Raw genomic sequence first — 15,431 nt, 5'->3', positions numbered from 1 at the left:
GGACAGACTGAACGCACAACACGTCCAACCTTGAGGCAGATGGGCTACAGCAGCAGAAGACCACACCGGGTGACCCTCCTGTCAGCTAAGAACAGGAAACTGAGGCTACAATTCACACAGCAACACCAAAACTGGACAATAGAAGATTGGAAAAATGTTACCTGGTCTGATGAGTCTGGATTTCTGCTCCACATTCAGATGGTAGGGTCAGAATTTGGCCTCAATAACATGAAAGCATGGATCCATCCTGCCTTGTATCAACGGTTCAGGCTGCTGCTGGTGGTGTAATGGTGTGGAGGGTATTTTCTTGGCTCACTTTGGGCCCCTTAGTACCAACTGAGCATGGTTTAAAGTCCACAGCCTGCCTGAGTATTGTTGCTGACCATGTCCATCCCTTTATGAGCACAGTGTACCCATCTTCTGATGGCTACTTCCAGCAGGATAACGCTCCATGTCATAAAGCTGGAATCATCTCAGACTGGTTTCTTCAACATGACAATGAGTTCCCTGTACTCAAATGTCCTCCACAGTCCCCAGATCTCAATCCAATAGAGCACCTTTGGGATGTGGTGGAACGGGAGATTCTCATCATGGATGTTCAGCCGACAAATCTGCAGCAACTGTGTGATGCTATCATGTCAATATGGACCAAACTCTCTGAGGAATGTTTCCAGTACCTTTTTGAATCTATGCCACAAAGGATTAAGGCAGTTCTGAAGGCAAAAGGGGTCCAACCTGGTACTAACATGGTGTTGAGGCTTTAATGAAGACAGGAAATAACATGTAATAAATTTTGTAAGAGATGATGAATATTATGTCAGGAGCTCTGATGTTGAAAATTAAATGCAAAAAAAAATGCAGTTCCTTAAGTGTCCACCAGGGGCTGGCCCCAAAAAACAAGTCAACTCCATCAGAGTCCATTTTTCCAGAATAAAGAAACATGTAAACCTGGATTTTAACACAGTTTGATTCTCCTTTTTATTTTATTTTTTCTCTATTAAGGGTGATCATTATTACATTTTTATTTTTACTAAAGATTAATATAAGATCCCAGCTCATAAAAAAACTGGATTTGCTGCTAAGTCATGAAATAAGTATCAGCCACCTAACCTTCTCTTCTCCCAGTTGAAGAGTTGTGTAGATCTGGACACAGTAGACATAAAGATTGTAACCATACTTGACATTTCCGTCTCCAGCTCTGATCATAATTCATCTTCATCTCATTCTAATGACACTGATCTGTTTCTACAGGAGGAACTATTCCAGCCGTAGACTTTGAGGCCACAAAGAAAAGTTTCTCTTGATGTACTTGAAAAGGGATGAGATAAAAACAAAGTTTACTTTTAAAGTCTGCTCAGCAACAAATTGTAATATACTGCATCTCATATTCCTGTGTCTGCTGAGCTGCCTCTGAGAATCAGGCTCCACATTTTGCACCAGTATTCAGCAATCACACGGGGTGAAATCAATTGTAGGAGAGGCACAGATAACAATTTCTCACTGATGGTGTCCTCAATAGACCAGAGTGGCACACAGTGCAGTCATAAAAATCTACTTCCAGAGCGTCTCAAAGAGCTTCATCCTTCACCTTTTTCTGCAGGATTTCAGAAATGCTGCAGCGAGGATGATTTAGAGGCTCAGCGTTTTATTGTTTGAGGAAATACAGACACAGAAATGCTGATTCCAATGTAGAGACTAGGATTACACCACATTTAAAATGCAACAGCTTCATGGATGGTTTCTCTCAAGTATTAGTATCTTAGAGGAACTGACTTTAGTACACTGGACAGTACTCAAAGTGTCAACACGGTGGTTTGGGAAGAATTTAAGAGCATCACATTGTAAATTTGTAAATTTGTTTAATCCAGTCATCAGGTTGTTATTTTTCACACACCTGTGAAAGGCAATATTATTCGTTCACTAAAAAATAAAATTAAAAAAAAGAATAGCACATTTTCTCAGAATATTTGAAATTCTCACAGAGCTCCAACATGTTTTGCTTGGAAATGAACAATCAGCAATAATTGAGAGTTATTGAAGTACTAGCACTTTATTTGGCATCTTTTTTCTTTTAATTATTCTTTCCTTAATGGTTGTTTGTGTTGTTCCATTTGTCACGTGCCTCTGAAACAACCCAAAAAGTCCAGACTGAGGGTCATAAATTATGAATCCATTTAATGCTGTGGTTTTGTTGCACTTGGTTGCAGATGGTCTCCTTTGTTGAAGACTTCTCTCTAAGCGTCCTCTACCATCAATCCTTCTTTCCCCTGACTTCCCTTCTTTCTGTTTGCATCTACATTTCCATACCTACACTCTCCTCCCACCAGTTTACACTCACACTGGCTCCCAATACGTCCTGTGTGATGTCTGCGTCTTACCATATGTATTCTGTGTTATGTGTTATGATATGTGTCATATGGTACGGTCTGTTTCTGTGGGCTAAATAAAGAAGCTGGGAGGAGACGACAGGAGTAGAGCCTGCCAAGTGTAAAGTCACTAGGTTCAAAGTGTGATGTCATTTTTATGTTATTGTTTTGATTGAGAGCTGCACAATGGAGCTGTTGTTAAGGCTGTGGTGACTTGCAAATCCAGCCCACCAAAGCTTTCCACCTGGCCCTCAGAATATTACTGAAAAATACACTAGTAAGGAGAAAATATGATATTGAAATTATTTCACCAGACATGCTGTAGCATAGGTTTAAATGTGCATGCAGGAAGGCCTGCTCGAAGAGAGCTGCGGTAGTCAATGTGTGAAATCACAAGGGTCTAGGGATGGAATGGTTTGTGAAAAAAAATTTGAACCATTCAGTTTTCCTCACTTACATGTGCTTCATTCTGTTTGTGTTTTTCTTTTTTCTTCATTTTACTACTCAGTTTGTTGCGAGTATGCATGTGCAACGCGAGGCAAAGGAGTACAGCAGGACACTTTTTGGGGAAGCATATGTGTTGTATACATTAGTGGTCCCCAACCCCTGGTTTGTGGACCGGTACCAGTCCGTGGTTCAGTTGGTACTGGGCCAAACATAATAAAACACTCAACTTACTTTATTTTAGTTTGATTTATTATCTGATTCTGATTATGTTTTAATTTAAAAAATGTCCAGATTCTTTTCGTCATACCTGTATATGACTCATTCTTGACGCCAAACCCCGAAGCTAGCAAAATGGACAAATAATAAACATCTTTAAAAAGTTTCTTTGGACAGGTTAAAAGAGCCAGTGAGGAGGCACAAAACATTTTGGGGACAAGCGGAGAAGAGATAGAGGGTGTACCTGTGGCATTGTGTTGTTTTGCTGTCAGGGAGCTCTTTAGATTCAGGGTGAGCTCTGATGACGGCAGTAAGAAAGTGCAGGATAAACCCGCGACTCAGTGTTGCCAACTTAAAGACTTTGCTGCTACATTTAATGACTTTTCGGACCCCTCCGGCGAGTTTTTTAAGACAAGAAATATTGCGACTTTTCCTGGAATTTGGACAATCTGAGGTTAAAACGTGTTAAGATCTTTTCGGTGGTCAGCGAGTGTGAGTCCCTCCTCTAACCAAAACACAGACAGACAGTACTCCTCACTCACAGCAGTCTCCTCCTGCTTCTCCAGTGCAGACATCTGCATTCACATGAATCATGCAAGTGTGTGTCTCATTATGGTCACATCTGCCAATCTCCAGCCTGGATAAAGGAGGAGGGTTGATATTTAAACATAAACAAGAAACGACCGGAGAACGTTAATTTGTACAGTATTTTTACACATTCCTCTTTGAGCATCTAATGAGGGACTGATGCTGTCACATGATGTTAAAACAGAAGTTTGTCATGACCATCATCTTATGATGTCTTTCCTGTCTTTATTTCTCAGGGGCTCAAGCCGATGGACCACAATGGGCTCTCTGACCCCTATGTCAAGTTGCACCTACTGCCAGGAGCCAGCAAGGTGGGTCATGACAGGATTAAATTATTTCACTATAATAAATGTCTAGTTTTTTTTTATCTCTCTGTGAAAGCTTTCTTTGTCCGTTTGTAGCAAAGATTTTTTATCGTTACACTCGTTATTATCTCCATGAAGGCGGTCGTGTTTTTGGGAGAGTTTATCTGTCTGTCTGTGAACAACATAACTCAAAAAGTAACAAACTGATCTTGATGAAATTTTCAGGAAATGTTAGAAATGGGATAAGGAAGATATGATTAAATTTTGGAGGTGATCCAGATCACCATCTGGATCCAGGATTTTTTTTAAAGAATTCTTTATCATTGTGAGATCGGGCCGTTTTCACCATATGTTAATATAGCTCCACCATAAATGGTCGGATTGCTTTGCAAAACAAAACAAGACAAGGTCACCATAATTTCTGACAGATGTAAAAGTACGATCCAGATCCTGGCAACATTCTGGATACTAAGATCTGGAATATGAAAAATGTACTGGGTCATCATAATTTTCAACACTGTGAGGAAACAAATTATTGTACAAACCTGCAACTAACACCAAATTGAAGTAGACAGTCTGCTAAAAAGGGAGTATAACATTAAAGTAGGACTGAAGTGTTGCGTGACAAGCATAATATGCTTGGCGGAGGTCTGTGCTCTCTGAGTGCTTTTCTAGTTTCAAATGTACACAAAAAAAAGACCTCTCGAACCAGGAACCTTCTTTCTGGTTACCCTATTCATTAGCACAAATTACACGGTATGGCTTTGTGGTTTTGTCTAATCACCTCTCTAGGAAGCTGTATTTTGGATTGTTTGTAGTACAGCAGCTTCTCAATAGAAGATACAGACATGGAAACTGACGCTGGAATGGCGGAAAATCCACACTGTAGAGTTTTAACTCTCTGGATTAACACCAATACTCTTTAGAAAACCACTATTACTAAGTTGAAATACACTCACAAGAGTTGAAAAAAACCTCTGTTTTATCTCTAAAACTATAGTTTCTGACACTTTTCATGCGGAGTACATGAAAAGCAGCTTCCTTGTTTCGTCCAAAACAATGCTTAGGCTTTTCAATCATACATTGTTAAGATTAACACACTGTTGCATTTTTCTGATGAACTTATTAGACATAGGGATGGTTTTCTATGTCAGTCCAACTCCAGACTTGAGCTAATTTAAACTCATTTTGACTGAAGGTCCTTCTTTGAGACAAAAAATGGATTTGTATTTTATCTGATCAGATTCTTTTCAAGTTATCAAACAATCAGAGAGAGGACAGGAGCATCAGGTTATGAGATTTCAAATGTCTCTAAGATCTGGACCAGTGGAGACAGTCTTTTCAGTCTGTAATTAAAATAAGAAAGGAAGTATGTGGGTGGATTGAATACACTGATATTGGTTAAATGAGTTTCTCTGAATCAATACGGTTCCTACATGTGGCCACTTCCAGGAAAAGTCTTTTTTTGCACTCTTAAGACCTTTTGGTTTTCTCAGACCCACATGTGGTCAGAAGCCAATACTCTCTTATGATTCTGAAAGTGCTGTGACGAGGTTATGTCAGAGCAAAGCTTCGATGGGGAATAAAAAACACCTAATGTGCCCGCTCACTCCACTTTCCTCATGCTGTGAGCAGAGCTTCGGTTCGCTCAATGCTGCAGGTCGATCTGCAGTTTCATCCAACATCTCCACATCACTTTCATGTCCTTACCCCCACAAGACGTAGATAACTGAATCACAGGTGAATTCTTGTTGTAAATGTCAACAGTCATAGTGACTCACTGCGTGTTATCTATGAGACAATGACTTCTTTAATTGGTTTGCACCTCTCTGCAGGCCTTGAAGTTGATGTAATCCTTTCATTAAAGTCTGAGATCTAATATAGATCCAGTGAATGGCTGTTTTCCACAAAAGCAGCTTAATGAAGGCTAAAAGCTGTGTGAATATCCATCTGCCTGACTCACATCGCTCCTTTACTTGGATACCTTTTCAAACTCATCTCAAATGTTTCTTCGTTAAAGACTTTTTAATTGTTGAAGTGCTGGCTCCTTCCTTTTGACCTTGGGCTGCTGGTTTCTGTAGCTTTGTATGAGAGATATTTGAAGAGAGATAAAAAGCTGTTGGCTTTAATAATTCCTATTGATGTATGTTTTATAAGAAAACTTGATATATAACTGAAGGAAACTATAATACTTTGATACAGATTTGTGACCATTACAGGAGGTGACGGCGGAAAGACTTTGGTTAATGATAGTCTGCTATTCCAAAACACCAGTCGTCAGAAATAATCCCAGAGAGACTTGAAATCCATTTGTCTAACAGCCTTTTATCTTTAAAAGTGTAAACACATTATTCACAAACCCTAAAAGTTGTAAATTTAATGTAAAGAAAGTTAAACATTTGTGTTAACAGCAGCTGCTGCCTCTGTCCGTGGTGCTGAATTCAAGTGAGCAAACTCCAGTCACAGAAAAGCTGCTTGGTCTTCCTGTTGTAGGGACCTTATTGACGTCACTTTGCAAATTATTCTGCATGTGCCAAGATTTCAATACTTAGGTTTAGGCATGTTAGATAACAAGCCTTGTTTTAAAAGTGTTTCCTAGTGGGGCGTAAATGGTCTAGCAGTCTAGGTCCCACCCAATGAGGTTCGCCTTCAAGTGGGTGGCCCAAGCCTGAATCAAGGCTGTGGCCTGTTTCCAGGGTAAAAAAAAAGTCTCTTTTGTCCCAATGAATCATTAAGCTCTTAAAATTCAGCCAAGAAAGCAGTGTGCAGATAAACTAAGGTAGTTCTTGTCCAAATGTCTCATCAAAATCAAACTGAAAAGGCATTTTAACCAATTAAAAGCCTAAACAAAACTGTATAGAAGAGAAACATCCAAATGTTTTTAGTATAAAGTGTTTTTTTGAAACAGCGTAACTTCTTAATCATACCCTTTTAACACAAAGCTGTTTTTTGTTTGGTTTTGTTTTGTTTTGTTTTTACCCAAAAAAAGTTCTCAATTTTTCTTTTTTCAGTATTCATTTGCCAAAAATGAGACTACTGAAACAATGAAATTTGAATTTTTTTCAAATACATTTTTACACCTTTTACATTGTACATTTCTTGTATATTTTATAAATCTATAGTGTCGTATTAAACCACTAAACCATACCATATTAAAACAGATAGTTATTTAATTTTGTTATCTCATTAAACCAGAAAATTATTTATGTTTGACTTTTCTGTTTTTATGAAATGCTATCTCAAAAAACAGGCTTCACACCATAATCAATATGCACACACATTTGGGCAACGGAAGCAGCATTTAGCTCTATTCATTCAAATGAGTTAGCATTTGTTAAACACTACATTAAGGACGCGGTCACACTGGCAAACTGTTCCGTGCTTTAGCATGTGTCACTTCTCTGCTTTGGCACGCTTCGGTGGGCTTCAGCACGGTTTACTTCATGCACGAGCACAAGCACACGGACAGCGCGTGTGATCCATGACGTATGATCACTGCGAGCGCATCCCTTGACAATCATTTTAAACAAAGCAGGGGTGTTAGAGGGCTGTGTCGGCCTGAACGACTTACCATCAGTCTGAAGTCTCTAAAGTTGTAGCAGTGCTCTCTGTGTCTCACTGTGCTGACTCTGATGAGATTGCGCTTCATGTTAACAGATGCTTCACGGTGACGTAGGCGGGCCATGCGAGTGTGTGATACTAGCTTAAGTTTGGTTCATATTGGAGTAGTGTGACTGCTGGCCGTACTCTCCAGCTGGGAAACAGCGCTGCGGAGGGGCAATTGTGCATAAACACGGCACAGTCACATGGCCAGTGTGACCACACCCTGAAACTGTGGTCTGCATAAAAATGTCCAGTTAGTCTGTGTTTGATTTCCAGAAATGGTTGTACACCATGGAGTCAGGTCCTATCGAGTTCTTACTGTTACAGAGCAACTAGTGTTGAGTCACACTTAACAGTGAAACACCAGTGACTGCCAATATCCTTAATCCAGTTTATATTTTGTGAATTTTAGCAAAAGTTGGTTACGGGACAAAGTTGTGAGAGTCATTCAGCATAAATCAAATTGTTGTTATTTAGGTAATAAGTGCGTTTTTGGTGGTAACACCCTCATGTCGCTTTTACAAGAAGGTTATCTCGTAAACACAGGATTTTATTTTATTGTATTTCATTTTTTAAGTGAATGCAATATGCCCCCTTATATGATTTTATATCATCCTAGGTTTAAATTTTTTATCTCTTGATCAGCCCTACAGCTCCCCTCCATCTCTTTCCCTCTTTCCCTTCAACAGCTTCAAGAGCTATTTTGGATTCAGTGTCTTGCTCAAGAACACTTTAGCAAGTGAGTAGAGGAGCTGGTCTACCCCTGGGGGAAACTGGGGGAAAAAATCAGCATCAGTTTGACATCAAATTCAGGATTGAAGGATACTTGCAGAAAACAAGAGTGAACAAGTTTAAACGTGATATATCAGAGCAGCACCTTTGTTCTTAATAAATGATGTCTGTGTGTGCCAGTTCAGGTGGATAACTCCAGCTGTGCTACTGTTACAATCACACAACCACTTAACAAAGTATCCTCCCAGCAATTTGAGCTGCAGTTTTTTCAGTTTCTGACACTGCTGCCCTGCGTTACTGACTACGGGACGTTGAAGATCTCATGTCATCACCCTTTTATTCTGCATGTGAAGTCAATCTGCAAGGCGTGGTAAAGTTCAGGGCCTAGACTCTAAAAACAACTGATGTTTTTCTACTGAAATAAGTTTTGGTATTGTGACTCATCTGACCAAACTAATGCAGGGTTGCTTTATCATTTTTTTGCTTTCTTTATGTTCAGCACATCGTCATTTCTCTGCATCAGTCTGGGTTGCAAACCGTCACATTCCCTTCATAAACAACGCAGGCTGAAATTCTGAGCTCAGGACTAAACATTCAGAACAATCAGAGTCTGTTGGATCTCTGCAGACAGATGGAAATAGCCATCATATCTGAGGAGCATATGCGTCCTCTTATTGTCAGGGAGGCCACTTTGTCCACTGTCTGCTCTGCCAGACAGACAAAGTGTCTGGACTTTTATTGTCCAGCACCCAAAACACAGTGTTAATAACACCCTCGATCTCTTCCTCCTCTCTGAAAGAAATGACTTACTGCCTCGTATGTGCAGACAATACTGATGCTTTGTTTTGACACAACTTGTTTTCTTGAAAATGTGCTAATTAATGAGGCTGCACAGATAGAGCTGTGATTGTTAGCGTGAGAATGTGTAATTAGCCGTACACAGAGAGAAAAAGCCCAAAGCCAGACAACTGTAATGAAACAGGAGTGTTATAATTGTCGCACAACACATGGAAAAGTCTCAGAAGACCAATCAAGAGTCTGCCTGCTGCTGGTCTGGATTTGGATGGATCCCTCTTCATAATCAGGAGGGTGACAGAAGAAATCCTCCACCTGGAGACATCATCTGTGGGAAACACATTTAACAAGTGGTGACCAGATTGCTGTGATATCTATTCCTCTCTGGAGACGATTCAACTGGTTGTTGTAGAAGTATTTGTTTGATCAAAAACCTACCGTTAAATCTCCAGCGCACAATTCTGCAGAGACAAACACAAGGACAGACCTCTAAAACATGTTGGAAATATCATACAGCAAACACAAGTTGCTGTGATTGGAGGCTAAAAATACTTTGACAGTTAATAACATGTTGGCGTTAGGAGTGACTCATCTCCATTTGTTCCAAAAAGAAACGTTATCTAATTTCTTACAAGATAATTGTTGTTGCCCACACAGCTTGGTGGCTTTGAAATAACCCACCTTTCAATTGCCATGAGTCATTCATTATTGTGTGATCACTGAGTATAACCAGCGTGTGATAAGACGTCAGAACACCTGTGTGATGGGATTTAAACACAGGTGAGAAGTTTACTTGTTAACAAAGTGTTAATTTCCTTAAAGCGAAGTAAAATGAAAAGGAACTTCAGTTTTAGAGCTGTTTCATGACTTAATCAGAGGAAAGGATGACGGTTAGAGGAGGAAAGTATGACGAGAGACATGGAGTAAATGGCTATGAAGCAGTTTTAAATCCAGGATGAGACCTGTAGTCTCTGCACCGAGCAGGAATCTTTTGAACTGATACAGACGTAAAAAGCTGCAGTTCCACTAGTGTCCACTTGGGGCTGGCTACAAAAACTAATGATAGCCCATATGGTCCAATGTTAAAATACCTGTTTTTACGACGGGATTTATCATGTTGCAGTACTAAAAGTGGTACGTTTCTCTTTGTTAATTACCATATCAGCTATGTCTTTCCTTTTCAAAATGTGTTCACTGAGATAATATAAGAGTAAGAGCTCAACTTAAACTTCTGGAGTTAGAGGAAGAGCTTGAAGTGGGCCAGTAAGATCAGATACACTCTGCCACTACTTTTTAAATTGAATCTCTTGGTGTACCAGAACTTGTTGGTGTGCTGCGGCTTAGACTTGCTCCTTTTCCTAAATTTGTTTTGGGGGATTATATCTCTTTTTTGGGGGGAGGACAGACCAATGAACAGAGCAGCAAACTGAAAGAGAAAGTGGAGGAAACATAGACTGTATAAAACATGGACGTAGTCTCCCCGACGTCACCCGTCTGTTTCTGAAACGGTAAATGAAGCACATCGGATATAGCAGCCATATTGGTAGTGGCAAGGGCTTCCTGTACAGCAAAAGGGCGAGCTTGCAATCTTAATTACCTCTGAACGGCCGAGTCAGAAAAACATTCACTCCCCGTACAGTGTGTGCTGACAGTAAAACTAGCGACTCAGACAGGAGACATTTTTTTTAAACAGGTTATGATAGGTTAATTTCTGCTTTAAAAATTGCTTTTTTTGGCTTGGTGTGTATGTGACTTCTGGTACTTCCAGGGCCAGCCTCAAGTGGACACTCCAGAAACAGCAGATTTAAGCACTTCTGCATTGTCTCATATTCTTAGACCGGAGGTTGTCGCTTGGGTGGAAAGCATGGGGTAAAGTCCAACAAGTTGGAAATGAAGCCAGGCCTTTCACTTTTAGGTCTTTTGACGCTGTACATGCAAGATATGAACAAGTGGCCAAACTGGCACCCCGGACCAGGATTTCTTATCCATCCACCAGTCCCCTGTGACTCATAACAGTGTCTTAAATACAGCATCTGGAGAGCTTTACGTGACACATACATCCTTTTGTTGGTGCTGCATGATACTCGCTGGTTTTTACCAGAGATTAAGCTACTGTGATCTAAAGTAACCAAAACTACTGTATTTAGTTAAAGGCAGGGTTTGCAAGAATTTTTGTCACTTGTTAGTAAACACAACATTCAAACTGGGCTCCTCCTTCTTGGCCCAGTCCCAGTGGCAGCAGACACCCACATCCTCTGACTAAGAATATAAACACACTGATTAGCCCAGCAAGCACCTGTAGAATCAGGTTTCTATGTGGGAGACACTCAAGAGCCGTGCACCTGTCTTAGCATGTTAACACAAGCTAACCACGGGTATTTGACACATACCTGGTTAACAGAAAACCAATGTTGCTCTTTGTCCCAAGCTGCTCTCCAAGCGCCCGAAAGAGAGTGAAAGTCGAGCCTGAGTTGGTTGTGTTTTTTTTCCCAACATGCTACGTCCATTATCAAAGCCACTTGTGGTAGCTTCTTCCACTCACTAGTCAACATGCAAAGTCACCATGCTGGGATTGGCTGATGTAACGACACTTACTTTACGCACACAAAAACATCAGATACTTCCAAAACATCAACATACAGGCAGAGGAGGGGGTTCAAGCGGGTTTCGAGGCCGAGATAGGCCCTGATATGCATGTATAGAGTTCAAGTGGCAGTCTCAGGTCTAAGAATATGAGCCGGATGCTAATAGCCGTATTAGTTAAGCAACAGCATGACACCTTAGCAAGTGACGATTCTTTCGACCAATCAACCTGTTGTTGTGTTGTAGTGTTGTAGCTCCACCTTTAAGGATCAGATCGGTTTAGTCTGGCATCCCAAAAGAAGGGTCCCAAAAAGTGGAAAGGCTCATCTTGGTTATTTGGGGATCCGTCAAACCGAACTGAACCACTTGGTAGAAAAGGGGCTATAGAGAGAAAGACCATGGAAAGCTTTGACAGTAAATAGTACAATCCAAGCATTGATCCCAAACAACAGAGTCACAAAGAGCCACTACACATATGCACATAATGTTGAACTGATTATGTTTCCTGCCTGTTGGAAGCTTGACATGTAAAGGGCATTTACTGGTGTACATGTTGGTGTTTCTTGTTATCTGTTGCTTTGTTGATGTGTGTTCTACATAGGTGGAGGTAGCTGAAACTGTGATTGTGCCTCGGTAAGATGGGTCAAGGTTCAAGCAAAGAGCAGTTTCTCTCCGTGGATCAGGTGCTGATAGCATAATTAGCGTCTGTTCACACAATGTAAGGAACTGTTGCTTCCCTTGGCTGTGGCCTTTTTCATGAAACTGCATCAAGCCAATTAGTCAGCTGCTGTTTGTTAGTCTCTGCACATATGTAGGTACAGACCAGTGCTCTGTTGCACCAGGTAATTCAACTACTTTTGGCCAATCAGGGAAAAGCTTGTTTCGAATGCAGCGTTTGTTCAAGTTCATTACTCTGATGTCTAATCGTCTCTGACACCGCTATTAATAAGCTAACCGCAACAAAAAGGTCAAATAAGACAAAGCATTTCTGCATAATGACAATAAATCTACTGCGAGTGTAAACAACAGTGATATCAAGCGATTAAACTGCCAATAAAACACACATTAATGGATGATGGTTAATGTTGTACAATCGTCGAGTTGAAGGTATCTTGGCTGGTGCAACCTGTTTAGCTCTGCTCTAAATGAGAAAATACTTTCAAGACTGCATGAAAACTCACACATATCTACAACAGTCCGGTGTAGGTTAGACGGTAGACTGCAGTCCAGGTCAAAACATCATTCATCGTGAACAAAAGGCTTCAAATAGAAACTGTCTTCCAGCTGTCTTTGTATTGAAAGCTAGCTAAATCCAGCCACTCTGTTCTGAACTTGGCAGCAATAATCCGATAATTACCTGGCAGCTCCTCTCATTATCAATAGGTGTTAGCAGAATCATTCATCACTTACTTCTTCAAAGGCTGAAAAGAGGCTAAAGAAGCAGACTTTTGTTTTCCACACCATTGAGTTTGGCTTCTTCCCCGGCCATCTGCTGCTCCCACCAGCTCCCCCTCTGTCCCCTCCGAGCTGATTAACAGCTACTGTACATCTTCAGTTAACGGGATCCAAAAGAGAAATTTGTTTCAAAGCAAAGCTGATCCAATTTAACTTCGAATCATCCTGAAAAGAACAGAGCGTTTTGCTTTTAGGGGGATTAGAATCAAGATTTTAATTGCAGAGATTTGAAATCTCTATTTGTGTGAACAATTGGTGAAGTTTCCACCTGATGTCATACTGGGACACTCATTTTTTTTCATAGTGCTTTGTCTTTTAATAGCATGTCAAATGAGCACAGGAAATGTGCAGGGTTATTATTTTAACACTTCATGATGCCGTGGGGTTTCAGGGGTTTGTTCTCTGCCTCAGCAGCAGACCTCACAGCGGCCTTTGTATATCCCAGCCAGTGAAACAAGATACCATCACCTTCGCCCCCTCAGAAATTCTCTCAGCTCGCTCTCCAAATAATCATTAGGCTCGGTCTAAGAGCCTCATTAAGAGCCACTAAAGAGGTCATAAGTTCTGCCTGCGCTCTAATCAGAAGTGAAGTTTCACGCTCGGCTGCAGAGACAGATCACAGTTTCTTCTCCCCAGAGACCACAATCAAGCACAATCAAATGCCTCTCTTTTTCAGATTTAACTGTCCAGAGATGATGATGATTTATGATGGTAATGGCTCAGTTTTTTTCTGACAAAATGCTCATAAACAGAGAAAACTGGCAACAGCAGCACCTTTAGATGCTGATAAAAAGTGTTATTGTTGCACTGTGTGTCTGTCAAAGGCCTAACACTAGTCCAAAGTTTTATTATATTTTGAAAAATGAAGTTAAGTCCCCAGAACAAGACTCAAAGGGTGTGCAATGCATTTAATATTTCACAAAGTTAACCCCAGGCCTGTAACACCTCATCATTTGTCGCACTGTCTTTTTGTCCATGGCTCAATTTTACAAAATAAGACTTCTAAATGCTGTTCTTTGGTGTATTCTGAAGATGTTAGAAGTTTTTGTGGGGCTGCATTCAGAAGCAGAGTAGATAAAACTATACACCACCTTGCTTTGACACTTCATAACCTTACAGAAAAGGAAGCACAACCATGTTATATACCTCTTTTGTTTGCTGGAGGCTCAGAGGGATGACAGATGAAGTCTTGAACATCATGAATACAAAAGGAAAATACCAAGTGAAATTAAAATTTTAAAAATAAATGAATATTAAAACACCAATATTCAAGACCTTTGACATCCTGGGTTAGTTCTACGTTGACTTGGGGAACAGGGGAAGTAAAATGAAGCCTGAAGGTACCACAGATCAAGAAAACAAGTCTTGACTTGAACTTAAAAAAAAAGAAAAAGAAAGAAAAGGTAAGGAGATTTTTTAGCATTATAGTAATGATCGGTAACAAATGCAAAAAAAAAAAAAAAAAAAATAGAAATTAAAAATGAAATTGGCCAAAAATCCCATTGGGGCATGTCACAGCCACAGAATGTGCAGCAAGTTGTGTTCCCTACAGTAATAATATGTGGGTATTTTTCATTATAAAGTGGGCTTCAGTACTGCTTCTGACCACTAGAAATTTAACTGTGTTAAATTTAAAAACAGATTGAACAATATACATGAAAGATAACACCATGCATTTCCAGAGGGTGGCGCTACTACAGTAGCAGAGATTTGCGATGTGCTGTGAAGTGGACCTTGATGGTGTGGGTGAAATCTGAAGCAGATTGGACCTTCTATGAAGGAGCACCAGTGAAATTCTGGTTAATGACAAGATTTGAGGGTTTGAGGTGGTGCCATAGATTCACTGTTAAACTACAGGACGTGAGCTCATCAGTGATGCTTTATGAAGGCCTGAAAGACAATTTTGAGCACAGTTCAAAATAAGATCCAGAAAAGGAGATGAGTTTATATTTGAAGAGTAAAACACATGACTTCTCGTTGACAGTAGAGGGCGCTGTGCCTTGAGGTGAAAAAGCACATAGATGTGTCAAAATTTGACTTTTAACACCAATTTCTGAACTTTCTTTTGGGAGTTCACTGTGGTCATAAGAGACTCTTTTGTAGGAGTCATGCACAAAAAAATTTAGGACTGTAGCAAAAAGTAGTGGGAAGGGCTTCATTTTTAAGTGACTGGGAGGCACTGTGGAGCATGTATTGGCACAAAAACAGTAGCTTCATAATTTTTTGGCCGAGACTGAATTTTGTTCAAAAGTTGGCAAGTTTTATTGCACGTTGAAGGCACACAGAAATAAAGAAAGAAACAAAGAATAACAATAACCATTTGGGTTTCAAGAGGGCCTTT

The 15,431-nt window shown here is 40.2% G+C and overlaps 1 protein-coding gene across 1 annotated transcript in view; it reads left to right on the top strand.

Moving 5' to 3' along the window:
- Positions 1 to 15,431, top strand: part of doc2b (double C2-like domains, beta) — a 221,898-nt gene that overhangs the window by 161,836 nt on the left and 44,631 nt on the right. Inside the window, exon 4 of the mRNA XM_074672166.1 lies at positions 3,854 to 3,928. Coding sequence (XP_074528267.1) covers positions 3,854 to 3,928 — 75 coding nt within the window. The remainder of the gene's footprint in view (positions 1 to 3,853; positions 3,929 to 15,431) is intronic.

The sequence above is a fragment of the Halichoeres trimaculatus genome, unplaced genomic scaffold (assembly GCF_033239565.1).
Source record: "Halichoeres trimaculatus isolate MK-OKI-2021-1 unplaced genomic scaffold, fHalTri1.1 fHalTri1_scaffold_6, whole genome shotgun sequence".
In the NCBI taxonomy this organism is placed as follows: Eukaryota; Metazoa; Chordata; class Actinopteri; order Labriformes; family Labridae; genus Halichoeres; species Halichoeres trimaculatus.
The sequence above is the reverse complement of the archived record's forward strand: the minus strand, read 5'-3'. Positions and strand labels throughout refer to the sequence as shown.